Source organism: Cherax quadricarinatus, chromosome 39 (assembly GCF_038502225.1).
Source record: "Cherax quadricarinatus isolate ZL_2023a chromosome 39, ASM3850222v1, whole genome shotgun sequence".
NCBI lineage: Eukaryota > Metazoa > Arthropoda > Malacostraca > Decapoda > Parastacidae > Cherax > Cherax quadricarinatus.
The window spans coordinates 18,389,113-18,406,630 of record NC_091330.1 but is presented as its reverse complement, the minus strand read 5'-3'; the positions used below and the strand labels follow the sequence as shown (position 1 = coordinate 18,406,630).

The 17,518-nt window shown below is 39.6% G+C and overlaps 1 protein-coding gene across 1 annotated transcript in view; it reads right to left on the bottom strand.

Annotated features, from left to right (window-relative positions):
• pic (DNA damage-binding protein pic) overlaps nt 1-17,518 on the bottom strand; it is a 224,519-nt gene that overhangs the window by 63,563 nt on the left and 143,438 nt on the right. Inside the window, exon 17 of the mRNA XM_070092474.1 lies at nt 4,864-5,042. Within this exon, the coding sequence (XP_069948575.1) occupies nt 4,864-5,042 (179 nt within the window). The remainder of the gene's footprint in view (nt 1-4,863; nt 5,043-17,518) is intronic.

Below are 17,518 nucleotides of genomic sequence, written 5' to 3'. Positions count from 1 at the left end.
GGGGAAGTTCGTGAGGCAGTAGGTAAAATGAAAGGGGGTAAGGCAGCCAGGATTGATGGGACAAAGATAGAAATGTTAAAAGCAGGTGGGGATATAGTTTTGGAGTGGTTGGTGCAATTATTTAATAAATGTATGGATGAGGGTAAGGTACCTAGGGACTGGCAGAGAGCATGCATAGTTCCTTTGTATAAAGGCAAAGGGGACAAAAGAGAGTGCAAAAATTATAGGGGGATAAGTTTGTTGAGTATACCTGGTAAAGTGTATGGTAGAGTTATTATTGAAAGAATTAAGAGTAAGACGGAGAATAGGATAGCAGATGAGCAAGGAGGCTTTAGGAAAGGTAGGGGGTGTGTGGACCAGGTGTTTACAGTGAAACATATAAGTGAACAGTATTTAGATAAGGCTAAAGAGGTCTTTGTGGCATTTATGGATTTGGAAAAGGCATATGACAGGGTTGATAGGGGGGCAATGTGGCAGATGTTGCAGGTGTATGGTATAGGAGGTAGGTTACTGAAAGCAGTGAAGAGTTTTTAAGAGGATAGTGAGGCTCAAGTTAGAGTATGTAGGAAAGAGGGAAATTATTCCCCAGTAAAAGTAGGCCTTAGACAAGGATATGTGATGTCACCGTGGTTGTTTAATATATTTATAGATGGGGTTGTGTGATAATAAAAAATAATAATAATAAACAACTGTTGGAGGACAGATGGGCTAGTGAGAGAATAGGCAATGGGGTAGAAGATGTATGAGGTAAGTTTAAGAATATAGTGTTAGAGTGTTCAGCAGAAGTTTGTGGTTACAGGAAAGTGGGTGCGGGAGGGAAGAAGAGCAATTGGTGGAATGATGATGTAAAGAGTAGTAAGAGAGAAAAAGTTAGCATATGAGAGGTTTTTACAAAGCAGAAGTGATGCAAGGAGGGAGGAGTATATAGAAACAAAAAGACAGGTTAAGAGACTGGTGAAGCAATGTAAAAAGAAAGCAAATGAGAGTGGGTGAGATGTTATCAACAAATTTTGTTGAAAATAAGAAAAAGTTATAGAGTGAGATTAATAAGGTGAGAAAGCCTAGGGAAAGAAGGGATTTGTTAGTTAAAAGTAGGAGGAGAGAGTTATTAACCCGTTAACTGTCCAAATGTAGATCTACGTTCTTACTGCTAGTGCTCCAAATGTAGATCTATGTTTTTTTTTTTCCTGCCTCCAAATTTACTAAGATTGGCCTGAAATGCCTGGTCAGCATAGAATGGGTCTTAACACTTGGTGTGCACAGTATTAAAAAAATCTGGGACTACTTAGTACCTTGAGAGAGCACCAGTTCAACTGAGCGCCAGCTAGAGCAAACAGCACAGCAAGCACCAAGGATTCACTGATATTATGTCATATTAACACTTCCCTTTTACGAGGAAAGTGATGCTGGCCCCAGTTTAGTGGCTTTGAGGTGGATGTGGCCACAAGTGGTTGCAGAAATATCAAAAACCTCAATAATAACCCATGTGCAACATTTGTGCAACACCCTTTCAATTTTGGTACCACTGGTAGTATCATCCTGCCAGAATGTCCTATAACCTATGTCCTAAGTAAAAAGAAATAATTCTGAAATGTGTAATGTCTGTTCCACAGGCTGACTGGCTGGCTGGTGGCTGATTGGCCAGCAGCTGACTGGCTGGTGGCTGGCTGATTGGCTGTCCCTATCTCTGTCTGTGTGTCTGTATCTATCTCACAGGTACACATACGTAAATACAATTATACATGGTGTAAATTACCTAGGATAACCCAAAAAATCCAGACAAAGTGCTATACTGTGCTTGTAGATATAATGCATAATAAGCATAATTGGCAACTGGCAAGTAATACACATTTTCACTTGTTCAGGAATCAGACGTGATCATGTGTAATACCAATTGGTTCATGAGCAACTCTCTGAGACAAGAGAGACAAGCAAACAGAAAGACAGACAGACAAAGGAAGGCAGAAAGACATACACACACAGGCAGATAGAAAGACAAACACACAGGCAGACAAAGACAGATACAGTCATAGCTAGACAGACAGAGAGACATTCACCTGTAAAAGTGAAAACAAATAAAGTCAGGGTTCCATGCAGCAGTGCACAATCATCAGGTGTCACTCCACTGCATACCCTGTCAGCAGTTCAGTAACACTCACCTTAACACCATGCTTCAAAGTTTCATATATATTCCAGAGTGTCTAAAACATTGCTAGGACCTAGAAATACTTTGTACATATTCCTAGACAATAGTAAATGACGAAGACAGGTGCAAATGCTGACCTATCAGTGTGTTTGTGACAATTTGAGTACAATTTCAGTATCTAAAATTAGTGTCAGAACAAAGATTGGCTATGAAATCACGAGAACTACTATCAACTGTAGTTATCGGAACATAAAAATTACATAAAATATAAGGAGGGGTGTTAATGTTGCAGTTTAAAAACTGTAGTGTAAAGCACCCTTCTGGCAAGACAGTGATGGAGTGAATGATGGTGAAAGTTTTTCTTTTTTGGGCCACCCTGCCTTGGTGGGAATCGGCCAGTGTGATAATAAATAATAAATAATAAAAACGAGAAAAAAAAAGGGATATCGGCAACACTTCTGCAAGCGGTAGGACTCTATGTTGCCATCAGGTGAGCATCCAGTGCCAACTTCACAGTCTTATATCCCATTAAGTACTGGTCCTAATTTTTTTTTTTTGGTCTTATTATACACAGAAAATTGCCCTCTTTAATTAAAAAAAAAAAAAGTTTTTTTTTTCTGCAAAATATTCGGAGCACTGGGCAAGCGAACGTTGATCTACATTTGTACAATTAATGGGTTAAATGGAGAGTTAGAGGTCTCGGGATGATGGAGAAAATATTATGAGGAATTGTTAAATATTGATGAAGATAGGGAAGCTGTGATTTCGTGTACAGGTCAAGGAGGAATAACATCTTATAGGAGTGAAGAAGAACCAGTGGTGAGTGTGGGGGAAGTGCTTGGGGCAGAGAGTAGAATGAAAGGGGGTAAAGCAGCTGGGATTGATGGGATAAAGATAGAAATGTTAAGAGTGGGTGGGGATATAGTTTTGGAGAGGTTAGTGTTTTTATTTCATAGATGTATGGAAGAGGGTAAGGTACCTAGGGATTGGCAGAGAGAACGCATAGTTCTTTTGTATAAAGGCAAAGTGGACAAAAGAGTGTAAAAATTATAGGGGAAGAAGTCTGTTGAGTATACCTGGTAAAGTGTATGGTAGAGTTATTATTGAAAAAATTAAAGAGTAAGACAGACAGCAGAATAGCAGATGAACAAGGAGGCTTTAGGAAAGGTAGTGGGTGTGTAGACCAAGTATTTACAGTGAAACATAAGGTCAACAGTATTTAGATAAGGGTAAAGAGGTTTTTGTGGCATTTATGAATTTGGAAAAGGCATATGATAGGGTGGATGGGGGAAGGGGGGGCAATGTGGCAGATGTTGCAAATGTATGGAATAGGAGATAGTATGTTATTGAAAGTGGTGAAAAAATTTTTACGAGGAGAGTGAGGCTCAGGTTAGAGTATGTAGGCGAGAGGGAAATTATTTCCCAGTAAAAGTAGGCCTTAGACAGAGATGTGTGATGTCACCATGGTGTTGGGAGTTGGCAAGTGGTGTGGGGTTAAAAGATAAAGAATCTAACAAAGTGGGAGTTGCTCTATGCTGATGACACTGTGCTTTTGGGAGAGTCTGAAGACAAGTTGCAGAGGTTGGATGATGAGTTTGGTAGGGTATGTAAAAGAAGGAAATTAAAAGTGAATATAGAAAAGGTGATGAGGATAACAAAAAACTTAGGTAACGGAAGATTGGATATCAGACTGGAGGGAGAGAGTATGGAAGAGGTGAATGTGTTCAGATATTTGGAAGTTGATGTGTCAGCAGATAGGTCTATAAAGGATGAGGTGAACCACAGAACTGACGAGGGGAAAAAGGTGAGTGGTGCACTGAGGAGTCTGTGGAGACAAAGAACTTTATCCATGAAAGCAGAGAGAGGAATGTATGAGAGTATAGTTATACCAATGCTCCTGTATGGGTGTGAGGAATGGGTTGTGAATGTTGCAACAAGGAGAAGGCTGGAGGCAGTGGAGATGTCATGTCTGAGGGCAATGTGTGGTGTGAATATAACACAGAGAATCCATAGTCTGGAGATGAGGAGGAGGTGTGGGATTACCAAAACTATTATCCAGAGGGCTGAGGAGGGGTTATTGAGATGGTGTGGACATGTAGAGAGGGTGGAACGAAATAGAATGATTTTGAGTGTATAAGTATGTAGTGGAAAGAAGGCAGGGTAGGGGTTGGCCTAGGAAAGGTTGGAGGGAGGGGGTAAAGGTGTTTTTGTGTGCGAGGGGCTTGGACTTCCAGCAAGCATACATGTGTTAGATAGGAGCGAATGGAGACAAATTGTGTTTTAGGACTTGACGTGCTGTTGGAGTGCAAGCAAGCTTAACATTTATGAAGGGATTCAGGGAAACCAGCAGGCCGGACTTGATTCCTGGAAATGGAAAGTACAGTGCCAGCACTCTGAAGGAGGGGTATTAATGTTGCAGTTTTATAACTGTAGTGTAAGCATGCCTCTGGCAAGACAGTGATGGAGTGAATGATGATGAAAGTTTTTCTTTTTCAGGCCACCCTGCCTTGGTGGGAAACAGTCGATGTGTTAATAAAAAAAAAAAAAAAATACTGCATTTTTCAATAAAATTCTTATTCTGTTCTGAAAGTATCTACACCGTACATGTAAATGTACTCATTCTGCAGTGAAAACTGTTAAACACTTTTATCAACTGTTTATCTAACATATGCAATAGATGTAACTTCTGAAATATAAATTAAAAGCATTATACTTACCTGCTGTAGTTTACCCTCAGCAAAGGAGAAGAGAATAATTCGCCCTTGCTTAGATTCAGATTCCTCAGGGTTGACAAGCGCTGTCCCTACTACATAATATACAGTTGGGTCATCCTTCAACCTTGTGGAGCATATGCTCAATGCATATTCTCCTGGGTGAAAACTGTGACAGTGTAGCACTGCAGGGAAACAAAGTGATTTTAGTAACAGCAACAATGAATACTAGGATTACATACTTCTCACAAAGAAAAGAAAGGGGACAAATGAAATGAAAATGTATTAAAACCAAGAGATTACTGAGAATTAATTCGTTTATTATGTTCATGCATACAAATGCACACATATAATATAAATTTATTTTAATTTTTAATATTGTAAGATCATTACATGGAGGAGGTATGGTGCAGACTTGAGAATGCAGTGCTAGAAAAAAACCATATCACGGGCGGGATTGAACCCGCGGTCAGAGAGTCTCAAAACTCCAGACCGTCGCATTAGCCACTGGACCAGCTAGCCGCAATAAGATTCGTCCAACTAGATATATTTCTACACCATAGGAAGGTTAGCATAAGCACCACTGTGACCACAAATACAAGTTTTTACAGACGAATCTCCAGCTAGCGTGGCCGTGATGAACTCTAGCTCAAGTCCCCTCAATGCCGTCAACATGACTCACGAAATCGTAATGACACGATTGCAAACAAACCATACCACGGGAGATTCGTCTATAAAAACTTGCATTTGTGGTCACAGTGGTGCCTATGCTAACCTTCCTATGGTGTAGAAATATACCTACTTGGACGAATCTTATTGTGGCTAGCTGGTCAAGTGGCTAACGCGACGGTCTGGAGTTTTGATACTCTCTGACCGCGGGTTCAATCCCACCCGTGGTATGGTTTGTTTGCAATCATGTCATTACGATTTTGTGAGTCAGTGCTAGAAGCAAAAAGGTGAATGTACTAGAGTACAGTGGTGTCAACAATTTTCTATGGATTTGTGGCATGATAGTACTGAATGTTCCAGGACATGGGAGGATGTTGTTTAATATATTTATAGATGGGGTTGTAAAGGAAGTAAATGCTAGGGTGTTTGGGAGAGGGGTGGGATTAAATTATGGGGAATCAAATTCAAAATGGGAATTGACACAGTTACTTTTTGCTGATGATACTGTGCTTATGGGAGATTCTAAAGAAAAATTGCAAAGGTTAGTGGATGAGTTTGGGAATGTGTGTAAAGGTAGAAAGTTGAAAGTGAACATAGAAAAGAGTAAGGTGATGAGGGTGTCAAATGATTTAGATAAAGAAAAATTGGATATCAAATTGGGGAGGAGGAGTATGGAAGAAGTGAATGTTTTCAGATACTTGGGAGTTGACGTGTCGGCGGATGGATTTATGAAGGATGAGGTTAATCATAGAATTGATGAGGGAAAAAAGGTGAGTGGTGCGTTGAGGTATATGTGGAGTCAAAAAACGTTATCTATGGAGGCAAAGAAGGGAATGTATGAAAGTATAGTAGTACCAACACTCTTATATGGGTGTGAAGCTTGGGTGGTAAATGCAGCAGCGAGGAGACGGTTGGAGGCAGCGGAGATGTCCTGTTTAAGGGCAATGTGTGGTGTAAATATTATGCAGAAAATTCGGAGTGTGGAAATTAGGAGAAGGTGTGGAGTTAATAAAAGTATTAGTCAGAGGGCAGAAGAGGGGTTGTTGAGGTGGTTTGGTCATTTAGAGAGAATGGATCACAGTAGAATGACATGGAAAGCATATAAATCTATAGGGGAAGGAAGGCGGGGTAGGGGTCGTCCTCGAAAGGGTTGGAGAGAGGGGGTAAAGGAGGTTTTGTGGGTAAGGGGCTTGGACTTCCAGCAAGCGTGCGTGAGCGTGTTAGATAGGAGTGAATGGAGACGAATGGTACTTGGGACCTGACGATCTGTTGGAGTGTGAGCAGGGTAATATTTAGTGAAGGGATTCAGGGAAACCGGTTATTTTCATATAGTCGGACTTGAGTCCTGGAAATGGGAAGTACAATGCCTGCACTTTAAAGGAAGGGTTTGGGATATTGGCAGTTTGGAGGGATATGTTGTGTATCTTTATATGTTTATGCTTCTAGACTGTTGTATTCTGAGCACCTCTGCAAAAACAGTGATAATGTGCGAGTGTGGTGAAAGTGTTGAATGATGATGAAAGTATTTTCTTTTTGGGGATTTTCTTTCTTTTTTGGGTCACCCTGCCTCGGTGGGAGACGGCCGACTTGTTGAAAAAAAAAAAAAAAAAATTCAGGGAAACCGGTTATTTTCATATAGTCGGACTTGAGTCCTGGAAATGGGAAGTACAATGCCTGCACTTTAAAGGAGGGGTTTGGGATATTGGCAGTTTGGAGGGATATGTTGTGTATCTTTATACGTATATGCTTCTAAACTGTTGTATTCTGAGCACCTCTGCAAAAGCAGTGATAATGTGTGAGTGTGGTGAAAGTGTTGAATGATGATGAAAGTATTTTCTTTTTGGGGATTTTCTTTCTTTTTTGGGTCACCCTGCCTCGGTGGGAGACGACCAACTTGTTGAAAAATATGTATATGTATATGTATGTATGTATGTATGTGTGTGTGTGTGTGTGTGTGTGTGTGTGTGTGTGTGTGTGTGTGTGTGTGTGTGTGTGTGTGTGTGTGTGTGTGTGTGTGTGTGTGTGTGAGTGTGTGTGTGTGTGTGTGGGTGTGTGTGTGTGTGTGTGTGTGTGTGTGTGTGTGTGTGTGTGTGTGTGTGTGTGTGTGTGTGTGTGTGTGTGTGTGTGTGTGTGTGTGTGCATAAAAAGGCTTCAAGGAAGAATATTTGGATTTCTTCCTGAAGCCGTTTGAATATTCCACTTCCCCTACCACCCCATCTTTTAGTATAGATTTCTTTTTACCAATAGGAATATTTTATTACATAATATGGTACAGAAGATTTAAGAGATACATTGTTGATATAAAGGTGGCATATAAGATACATGTTGTTACGTGTGTATCACCGACTATAAGGCGAAAATCTCATCCAGCTCCTCAGAGCTGGGGCGTGTTCCCAAAATACAGCAGGCATTACCCCTTTGAACAGCCGCACTGAGCCGCTGGAACAGAAAACTAGCTGCCCTGGGATCCCTAGTTACCCTGATGAGTCTTTTTCCCAGCTCCTTAAGGAATTTAGATGCACTCTTTCCCCATGAGCCAAGGATCTCTGAACCTATGGGAACAAACATATAATGATGGGCAAGTTCTCCATATTTTCTAGACTTTTGGGACTCCCTGAAGCTGGCAGCTGCCCCTCCTTCCTCCCTGGTGTATTGGAGATAGGTATCAGCCAAGGTAGATGCACATGTATAGTCCCACACCACCTGCTTCCCATCTGTCCAGGCTTGAAGGGTGCTACCATCTGGACGCTTCTGGCTGCCATCAGATCTGCATAGTTGGGGTGGCTCCCTTACTGCTGGGCATCCAGCTGTTGTGAGGCTCCTCTTGATAATGTTATTAACCTCTTCATGTCTTGCAATCTTTCCCTCGGATTTACGGCACACAAGACCATGGTACCCAAATCGGTCTGCTGCTTCACTGCCACAAATACACCTGTGTTCGGCGAAAATAGGGGCGGCAAGTCAAAGGGCAACACCGATGCGAATGGTCTGTGGGACGAGGCGTGTGCCAAGGCTGGAGTTGGGAACAGCCAACAGAAAGTCCCCAGCATGAGGGGCTCTCACTGCCAGGAGGTAGACAGCAACCACCCAGGGAGGTACTACCGTCCTGCCAAGTGAGTGTAAAACGAAGCCTGTGATTGTTTTACATGATGGTAGGATTGCTGATGTCTTTTGTCTGTCTCATAAATATGCAAGATTACAGGCATGTCTTGCTACTTCTACTTACACTTAGGTCACACTACACATACATGTACACATTTATTTATACACACTCATCTGAGTTTTCTTTGATTTTATCTTAATAGTTCTTGGTCTTATTAATTTTCCTTTTATATCCATGGGGAAGTGGAATAAGAATCTTTCCTCCGTAAGCCATGCGTGTTGTAAAAGTCAACTAAAATTCCGGGAACAATGGGCTAGTAACCCCTTTTCCTGTAAAGATTACTAAAAAGAATAAGAAGAAGAAAATTGTCAAAGTGGGAAGTCTGAATGTGCATGGATGTTGTGCAGATGATAAGAAAGAGATGATTGTGGATGTTATGAATGAGAAGAAGCTGGATGTCCTGGCTTTAAGTGAAACAAAGCTGAAGGGGGTGGGAGAGTTTCAATGGAGAGGAATAAATGGGATTAGGTCAGGGGTTTCAAATAGAGTTAGAGCTAAAGAAGGAGTAGCAATAATGTTGAAGGATAAGCTATGGCAGGAAAAGAGGGACTATAAATGTATTAATTCAAGGATTATGTGGAGTAAAATAAAGATTGGATGTGAAAAGTGGGTTATAATAAGCGTGTATGCACCTGGAGAAGAGAGAAGTGTAGAGGAGAGAGAGAGATTTTGGGAAATGTTGAGTGAATGCGTGGGGAGTTTTGAATCAAGTGTGAGAGTAATGGTGGTTGGGGATTTCAATGCTAAAGTGGGTAAAAATGTTATGGAAGGAGTAGTAGGTAAATTTGGGGTGCCAGGGGTAAATGTAAATGGGGAGCCTTTAATTGAGCTATGTGTAGAAAGAAATTTGGTAATAAGTAATACATATTTTATGAAAAAGAGGATAAATAAATATACAAGGTATGATGTAGCACGTAATGAAAGTAGTTTATTAGATTATGTATTGGTGGATAAAAGGATGATGGGTAGGCTCCAGGATGTACATGTTTATAGAGGGGCAACTGATATATCGGATCATTATTAAGTTGTAGCTACAGTTAGAGTAAGAGGTAGATGGGAAAAGAGGAAGGTGGCAACAACAAGTAAGAGGGAGGTGAAAGTGTATAAACTAAGGGAGGAGGAAGTTCGGGTGAGATATAAGCGACTATTGGCAGAAAGGTGGGCTAGTGCAAAGATGAGTAGTGGGGGGGTTGAAGAGGGTTGGAATAGTTTTAAAAATGCAGTATTAGAATGTGGGGCAGAAGTTTGTGGTTATAGGAGGGTGGGGGCAGGAGGAAAGAGGAGTGATTGGTGGAATGATGAAGTAAAGGGTGTGATAAAAGAGAAAAAGGTAGCTTATGAGAGGTTTTTACAAAGCAGAAGTGTTATAAGAAGAGCAGAGTATATGGAGAGTAAAAGAAAGGTAAAGAGAGTGGTGAGAGAGTGCAAAAGGAGAGCAGATGATAGAGTGGGAGAGGCACTGTCAAGAAATTTTAATGAAAATAAGAAAAAATTTTGGAGTGAGTTAAACAAGTTAAGAAAGCCTAGGGAAAATATGGATTTGTCAGTTAACCCTTTGAGGGTCGACAGGCCCTCTCCGAAACTCGTTCTCAGGGTCGGCCAAATTTAAAAAAAAAAAATTATTTTCTCTTATGAAAAGATAGAGAATCTTTTCCCGATCATAAAGACACCAAAAGTTTGAAATTTGATAGAAAACTTACGGAATTATGCTCTCGCAAAGTTAGCAGTCTCGGCGATGTTTACACATCGGCGATTTTGCTCACTTTGAGCCCCATTTTCGGCCAATTTCACTGAACTAGTCGACAAAAAACATGAATATTTCGCTAGAACTCCATTTTTTCTATCGAATGGGTGCAAGAAACCACTCATTTATGAAATTCAACTATCCAGTACAGTGGTCAGAATTTAGCAATTTTGCCAATTTCACACAAATTTCAAAAGATGCCAATTTCCGAATAGGGTCCAGAATAAACAAGAAAGACATTCCTGGCACTAAAAGGACATTTCCTCTAGTCATTAGTCACGTCTCAAGGCCCCTCTTATATTCTTTTGCTTTCCACTTTGAATTTTTTTCACAAAAAATATAAGATTTACTGTTATGCACACTGCTGCATTAGTGTAAAAAATGATATAAATATTACTGGTGCACTTGTGAAAGAATATTAGACTCACCAGTTGACGTGTATTGCACGCTTGGCACGATTTGTTTACTTTTGAAGTTTGGTAAAAATCGAACATTTCTGCTACTTTGAGCTCAATTTCAAGGCACCTTTCTTTGTAAAACCAGTCAAAATCATCTCAATTTCTGTAATATGTCTTCCATTCTATAAAATGAGACCAAGAAAACTAGAATACAACAATAAATACCATACGAAAATACACTGCAAAGTCGCTGATTTATTCAAAAAAAATGGTCAAAGTTTTTTTTTTCTCATTATGCACTGTGTGCTGCAGGATTTTTTTTAGACTGTGCACACTGACCACATAGACCCATTCTTTCATATGAAGGCCTACCAGCTTTCTCCCACTAGATTTGAGGCCGCTAGAATTTATGAGTACTAGTACGTCAAAAACCCCTACGCGTAAGACGTACTAGTACGACGAAAACCCTCAAAGGGTTAAAAACAGAGTAGGGGAGTTAGTAGATGGGGAGATGGAGGTATTGGGTAGATGGCGAGAATATTTTGAGGAACTTTTAAATGTTAAGGAAGAAACAGAGGCAGTAATTTCATGCACTGGTCAGGGAGGTATACTATCTTTTAGGAGTGAAGAAGAGCAGAATGTAAGTGTGGGGGAGGTACGTGAGGCATTACGTAAAATGAAAGGGGGTAAAGCAGCTGGAACTGATGGGATCATGACAGAAATGTTAAAAGCAGGGGGGGATATAGTGTTGGAGTGGTTGGTACTTTTGTTTAATAAATGTATGAAAGAGGGGAAGGTTCCTAGGGATTGGCAGAGAGCATGTATAGTCCCTTTATATAAAGGGAAAGGGGACAAAAGAGACTAAAAATTATAGAGGAATAAGCTTACTGAGTATACCAGGAAAAGTGTACGGTAGGGTTATAATTGAAAGAATTAGAGGTAAGACAGAATGTAGGATTGCGGATGAGCAAGGAGGTTTTAGAGTGGGTAGGGGATGTGTAGATCAGGTGTTTACATTGAAGCATATATGTGAACAGTATTTAGATAAAGATGGGGAAGTTTTTATTGCATTTATGGATTTAGAAAAGGCATATGATAGAGTGGATAGAGGAGCAATGTGGCAGATGTTGCAAGTATATGGAATAGGTGGTAAGTTATTAAATGCTGTAAAGAGTTTTTATGAGGATAGTGAGGCTCAGGTTAGGGTGTGTAGAAGAGAGGGAGACTACTTCCCGGTAAAAGTAGGTCTTAGACAGGGATGTGTAATGTCACCATGGTTGTTTAATATATTTATAGATGGGGTTGTAAAGGAAGTAAATGCTAGGGTGTTTGGGAGAGGGGTGGGATTAAATTATGGGGAATCAAATTCAAAATGGGAACTGACACAGTTACTTTTTGCTGATGATACTGTGCTTATGGAAGATTCTAAAGAAAAACTGCAAAGGTTAGTGGATGAGTTTGGGAATGTGTGTAAAGGTAGAAAGTTGAAAGTGAACATAGAAAAGAGTAAGGTGATGAGGGTGTCAAATGATTTAGATAAAGAAAAATTGGATATCAAATTGGGGAGGAGGAGTATGGAAGAAGTGAATGTTTTCAGATACTTGGGAGTTGACGTGTCGGCGGATGGATTTATGAAGGATGAGGTTAATCATAGAATTGATGAGGGAAAAAAGGTGAGTGGTGCGTTGAGGTATATGTGGAGTCAAAAAACGTTATCTATGGAGGCAAAGAAGGGAATGTATGAAAGTATAGTAGTACCAACACTCTTATATGGGTGTGAAGCTTGGGTGGTAAATGCAGCAGCGAGGAGACGGTTGGAGGCAGTGGAGATGTCCTGTTTAAGGGCAATGTGTGGTGTAAATATTATGCAGAAAATTCGGAGTGTGGAAATTAGGAGAAGGTGTGGAGTTAATAAAAGTATTAGTCAGAGGGCAGAAGAGGGGTTGTTGAGGTGGTTTGGTCATTTAGAGAGAATGGATCAAAGTAGAATGACATGGAAAGCATATAAATCTATAGGGGAAGGAAGGCGGGGTAGGGGTCATCCTCGAAAGGGTTGGAGAGAGGGGGTAAAGGAGGTTTTGTGGGTAAGGGGCTTGGACTTCCAGCAAGCGTGCGTGAGCGTGTTAGATAGGAGTGAATGGAGACGAATGGCACTTGGGACCTGACGATCTGTTGGAGTGTGAGCAGGGTAATATTTAGTGAAGGGATTCAGGGAAACCGGTTATTTTCATATAGTCGGACTTGAGTCCTGGAAATGGGAAGTACAATGCCTGCACTTTAAAGGAGGGGTTTGGGATATTGGCAGTTTGGAGGGATATGTTGTGTATCTTTATATGTGTATGCTTCTAGACTGTTGTATTCTGAGCACCTCTGCAAAAACAGTGATAATGTGTGAGTGTGGTGAAAGTGTTGAATGATGATGAAAGTATTTTCTTTTTGGGGATTTTCTTTCTTTTTTGGGTCACCCTGCCTCGGTGGGAGACGGCCGACTTGTTGAAAAAAAAAAAAATAAAAAAAAAAAATACACACACACACACACACACATATATATATATATATATATATATATATATATATATATATATATATATATATATATATATATATATATACGTATATATATATATATATATATATATATATATATATATATATATATATATATATATATATATATATATATATATATATATATATATATATAGTATATATTTAGATAGTAGGTTGGTAAACAGCAACCGCCCAGGGAGGTACTACCGTCCTGCCAAGTGAGTGTACAACGAAAGCCTGTAATTGTTTTACATGATGGTAGGATTGCTGGTGTCTTTTGTCTGTCTCATAAACATGCAAGATTTCAGGTATGTCTTGCTACTTCTACTTACACTTAGGTCACACTACACATACATGTACAAGCATATATATACCCTTCTGGGTTTTCTTCTATTTTCTTTCTAGTTCTTGTTCTTGTTTATTTCCTCTTACCTCCATGGGGAAGTGGAACAGAATTCTTCCTCCGTAAGCCATGCGTGTTGTAAGAGGCGACTAAAATGCCGGGAGCAAGGGGCTAGTAACCCCTTCTCCTGTATATATTACTAAATTTAAAAAGAGAAACTTTAGTTTTTTCTTTTGGGCCACCCCGCCTCGGTGGGATACGGCTGGTATGTTGAAAGAAAGAAGAAAGATATATATATATATATATATATATAAGAAAATACTTTAATCATTATTCAACACTTTCACCTCATTCACATATAATCACTGTTTTTGCAGAGGTGCCCAGAATACAACAGCTTAGAGGCATATACGTATAAAGATACACAACATATCCCTCCAAATTGCCAATATCCTAAATCCCTCCTTTAGAGTGCAGGCATTGTACTTCCCAGTTCCAGGACTCAAGTTCGGCTATATAAAAATAACCGGTTTCCCTGAATCCCTTCACTAAATATTACCCTGCTCACACTCCAACAGCTAATCAGGTCCCAAATACCATTCGTCTCCATTCACTCCTATCGAACACGCTCACGCACACTTGCTGGAAGTCCAAGCCCCTTGCCCACAAAACCTCCTTTACCCCTTCCTTCCAACCTTTCCGAGGACGACCCGTACCCCGCCTTCCTTCCCCTACAGATTTATACGCTCTCCATGTCATTCTACTTTGATCCATTCTCTCTAAATGATCAAACCACCTCAACAACCCCTCTTCAGCCCTCTGACTAATACTTTTATTAACTCAACACCTTCTACTAATTTCCACACTTCGAATTTTCTGCATAATATTTACACCACACATTGCCCTTAGACAGAACATCTCCACTGCCTCCAACCTCCTCCTCACTGCAGCATTTATAACCCAAGCTTCACACCCACATAAGAGTGTTGGTATTACTATACTTTCATACATTCCCTTCTTTGCTTCCATAGATAACATTTTTTGCCTCCATATACAGTGAGGCCCCGCTTTATGGCGTTTCGCCTTACAGCGTTCCGCTAATACGGCGATGTCAAATTATGACCAAAATTTGCTGTACGGCAAGTGGTCTTTCAAATACGGCACCTCCCACCCGGTTTGTTTACATTTTCCGTGACCTCATCTATTATGTCAGGAAACTTTCCAAAATTTCAAGTGTTTTAAAGTTACTGCATATTTATATGTACTCTGATAATTATACTTAAGTGTACCTGTACCTAATATACTTACACACTGTGCTGGTGTGCAGGTACACATTAAAATCGCTAAGTCTCTCTCTACTCATGATGCCAATACTATGTAATAATAATCACTCTTGGGCACACTGTCTTATTTTACATCAATATAGGCATTTTCATTAATCCATCTATGATATTTTCCTCAAAATTATATATGAAACCCATTACATAGCATATAAACATGATACATACACTCACAGAATAAAAATTTTCATAAATATGAGATTTGTTTACAAAGCGGTTGTGTAGGTAGTGTCGGAAGAATTACGGTTTCTGTAGTCAAACTGGGGGATAACTGTAGAAAAATATTCTTTTCGTATGCCTTTCCGTTATATATAGCAATTCATGACCCTTGTGGGTTTAGTGCTTTTTATAATAAATAATAATAATAATATTATTATTATTATTATTAATATTATCTTCATTCACTCTAAAAATGGTGTGTTGCTGTTTGTTTATTCTGAACTAACTTGTACAACTTGTACACAATGGAAGAGTATTTGTATTGTGAGGTAATTATTATTATAATAAAAAATATTGAGGTAAATGTTTTACAAACTCTTACAAATGGACGTGAATGAACTAAAAGTAGACACATATTAATACACATTTATTTCGCCTGACCAAGTGATCGTCCACTACCTGTTCAGTTTGTGCTCTTACATTGTCTCAGCTCTGTATCTCTTTCTGTCTCTCGTTTACTCTTTCGTTAACTAGTTGGCTCTCATTGATAATGGCGTCTAAGGTTAGCTGTGATAAAAAGAGAAGTCGTAAGCCTCTTGCTTTAAGTGCCAAGTTAGAGGATGATGGTGTGCCATTCTGATTTTATTCAATAAACACCCTGCCACTCACCTCACACATTAATATTAATATTTTAAGGTAAGTAATAAGCGTACTCTGTGTGTATCTTACCTTTTATTGTGTTTTTAATGCCTATTACTATTGCTAACTTAATATAAGTTAGTGTAAACTTGTTGTCTGGCATTTATTGCATATTTTATGTGTGCTCTGATAATAATACTTGTGGACCTGTGTGGTAGCCGGGTGGAGGGACAACATTACGTTTTCTCTGCTCAGCCATCAGAGAAAACGTGTATGAATATGCGTTTGGCCCAGCCACTCCCTCACTCCGCTTTTGTTTACAATTTTCGGCATGAATTATTCATTACTTCTACTTTCGTTTATGATGGCATCTAAAGGTAGTTGTTAGAAATGATTAAATTCAGTGAACAAGGCATGTCAATGTTAATAATATGGCTCTGGGCCACAGTGTAGGTAGCCAGTAGGTGTAGCCCAGGCAGGCTACACCTACCGGCTACCTACACTGACTTCCTACAAATAAATACTACTCACCTCTCTTCCTATATTAAAACTACACATATTTTAAGGTAAATAATGAGTGTACTGTATGTGTATTTTACCTCTCTGGGATGTTTTAAATATCGTATATTAGTATGAGACGGGGAGTCAGGGCTACCTACACCTGGGCTACCTGCATCTGACTTCCTACAAATAAGTACTACTCACCTCTCTCCCTACATTAAGATTACAAATACTTTAAGATAAGTAATGAATTTACTTTGTGTGTTTTTAATGCCTGGTTCTATTACTAACTTAATATAATTTAGCATAAACTTGCTGTCTGGCATTTATATACATTTATAAATGGAAAAAATGGCGTTCTGCCTTCTGGCAATGTCTGCTTTCCGGAGACAGCCTGGAACCTAACCCGCCGTATAAGTGGGGCCCTACTGTATACCTCAACGCACAACTCGCCTTTTTTCCCTCATCAATTCTACGATTAACATCATCCTTCATAAATCCATCCACTGACACGTCAACTCCCAAATATCTGAAAACATTCACTTCTTCCTGACTCCTCCTCCCCAATTTGATATCCAACTTTTCTTTATCTAAATCATTTGATACCCTCATCACCTTACTCTTTTCTATGTTCAATTTCAACTTTCTACCTGTACACACACTCCCAAACTCATCTACTAACCTTTGCAATTTTTCTTTAGAATCTCCCATAAGCACAGTATCATCAGCAAAAAGTAACTGTGTCAATTCCCATTTTGTATTTGACTCCCCATAATTTAATCCCACCCCTCTCCCGAACACCCTAGCATTTACTTATTTTACAACCCCATCTATAAATATATTAAACAGCCATGGTGACATTACACATCCCTGTCTAAGTGTCATGTTCCTTCATGAGTCTTGGGAAAAATTAAAGATGTCAGAACTGTCTGGAAGCATTTTATATACGATTATCCCTAACACACATTTTTTTTCAACACATCAGCTGTCTCCCACCAAGGTAAGGTGACCCAAAACAGATACTTTCATCATCATTCAACACTTTCACCATCATTCAACACTTTCACCATCATTCACACATAATCACTGTCTTTGCAGAGGTGCTCAGATACGACAGTTTAGATGTCACTCCAAACAGCAAACATTCCAAACCCC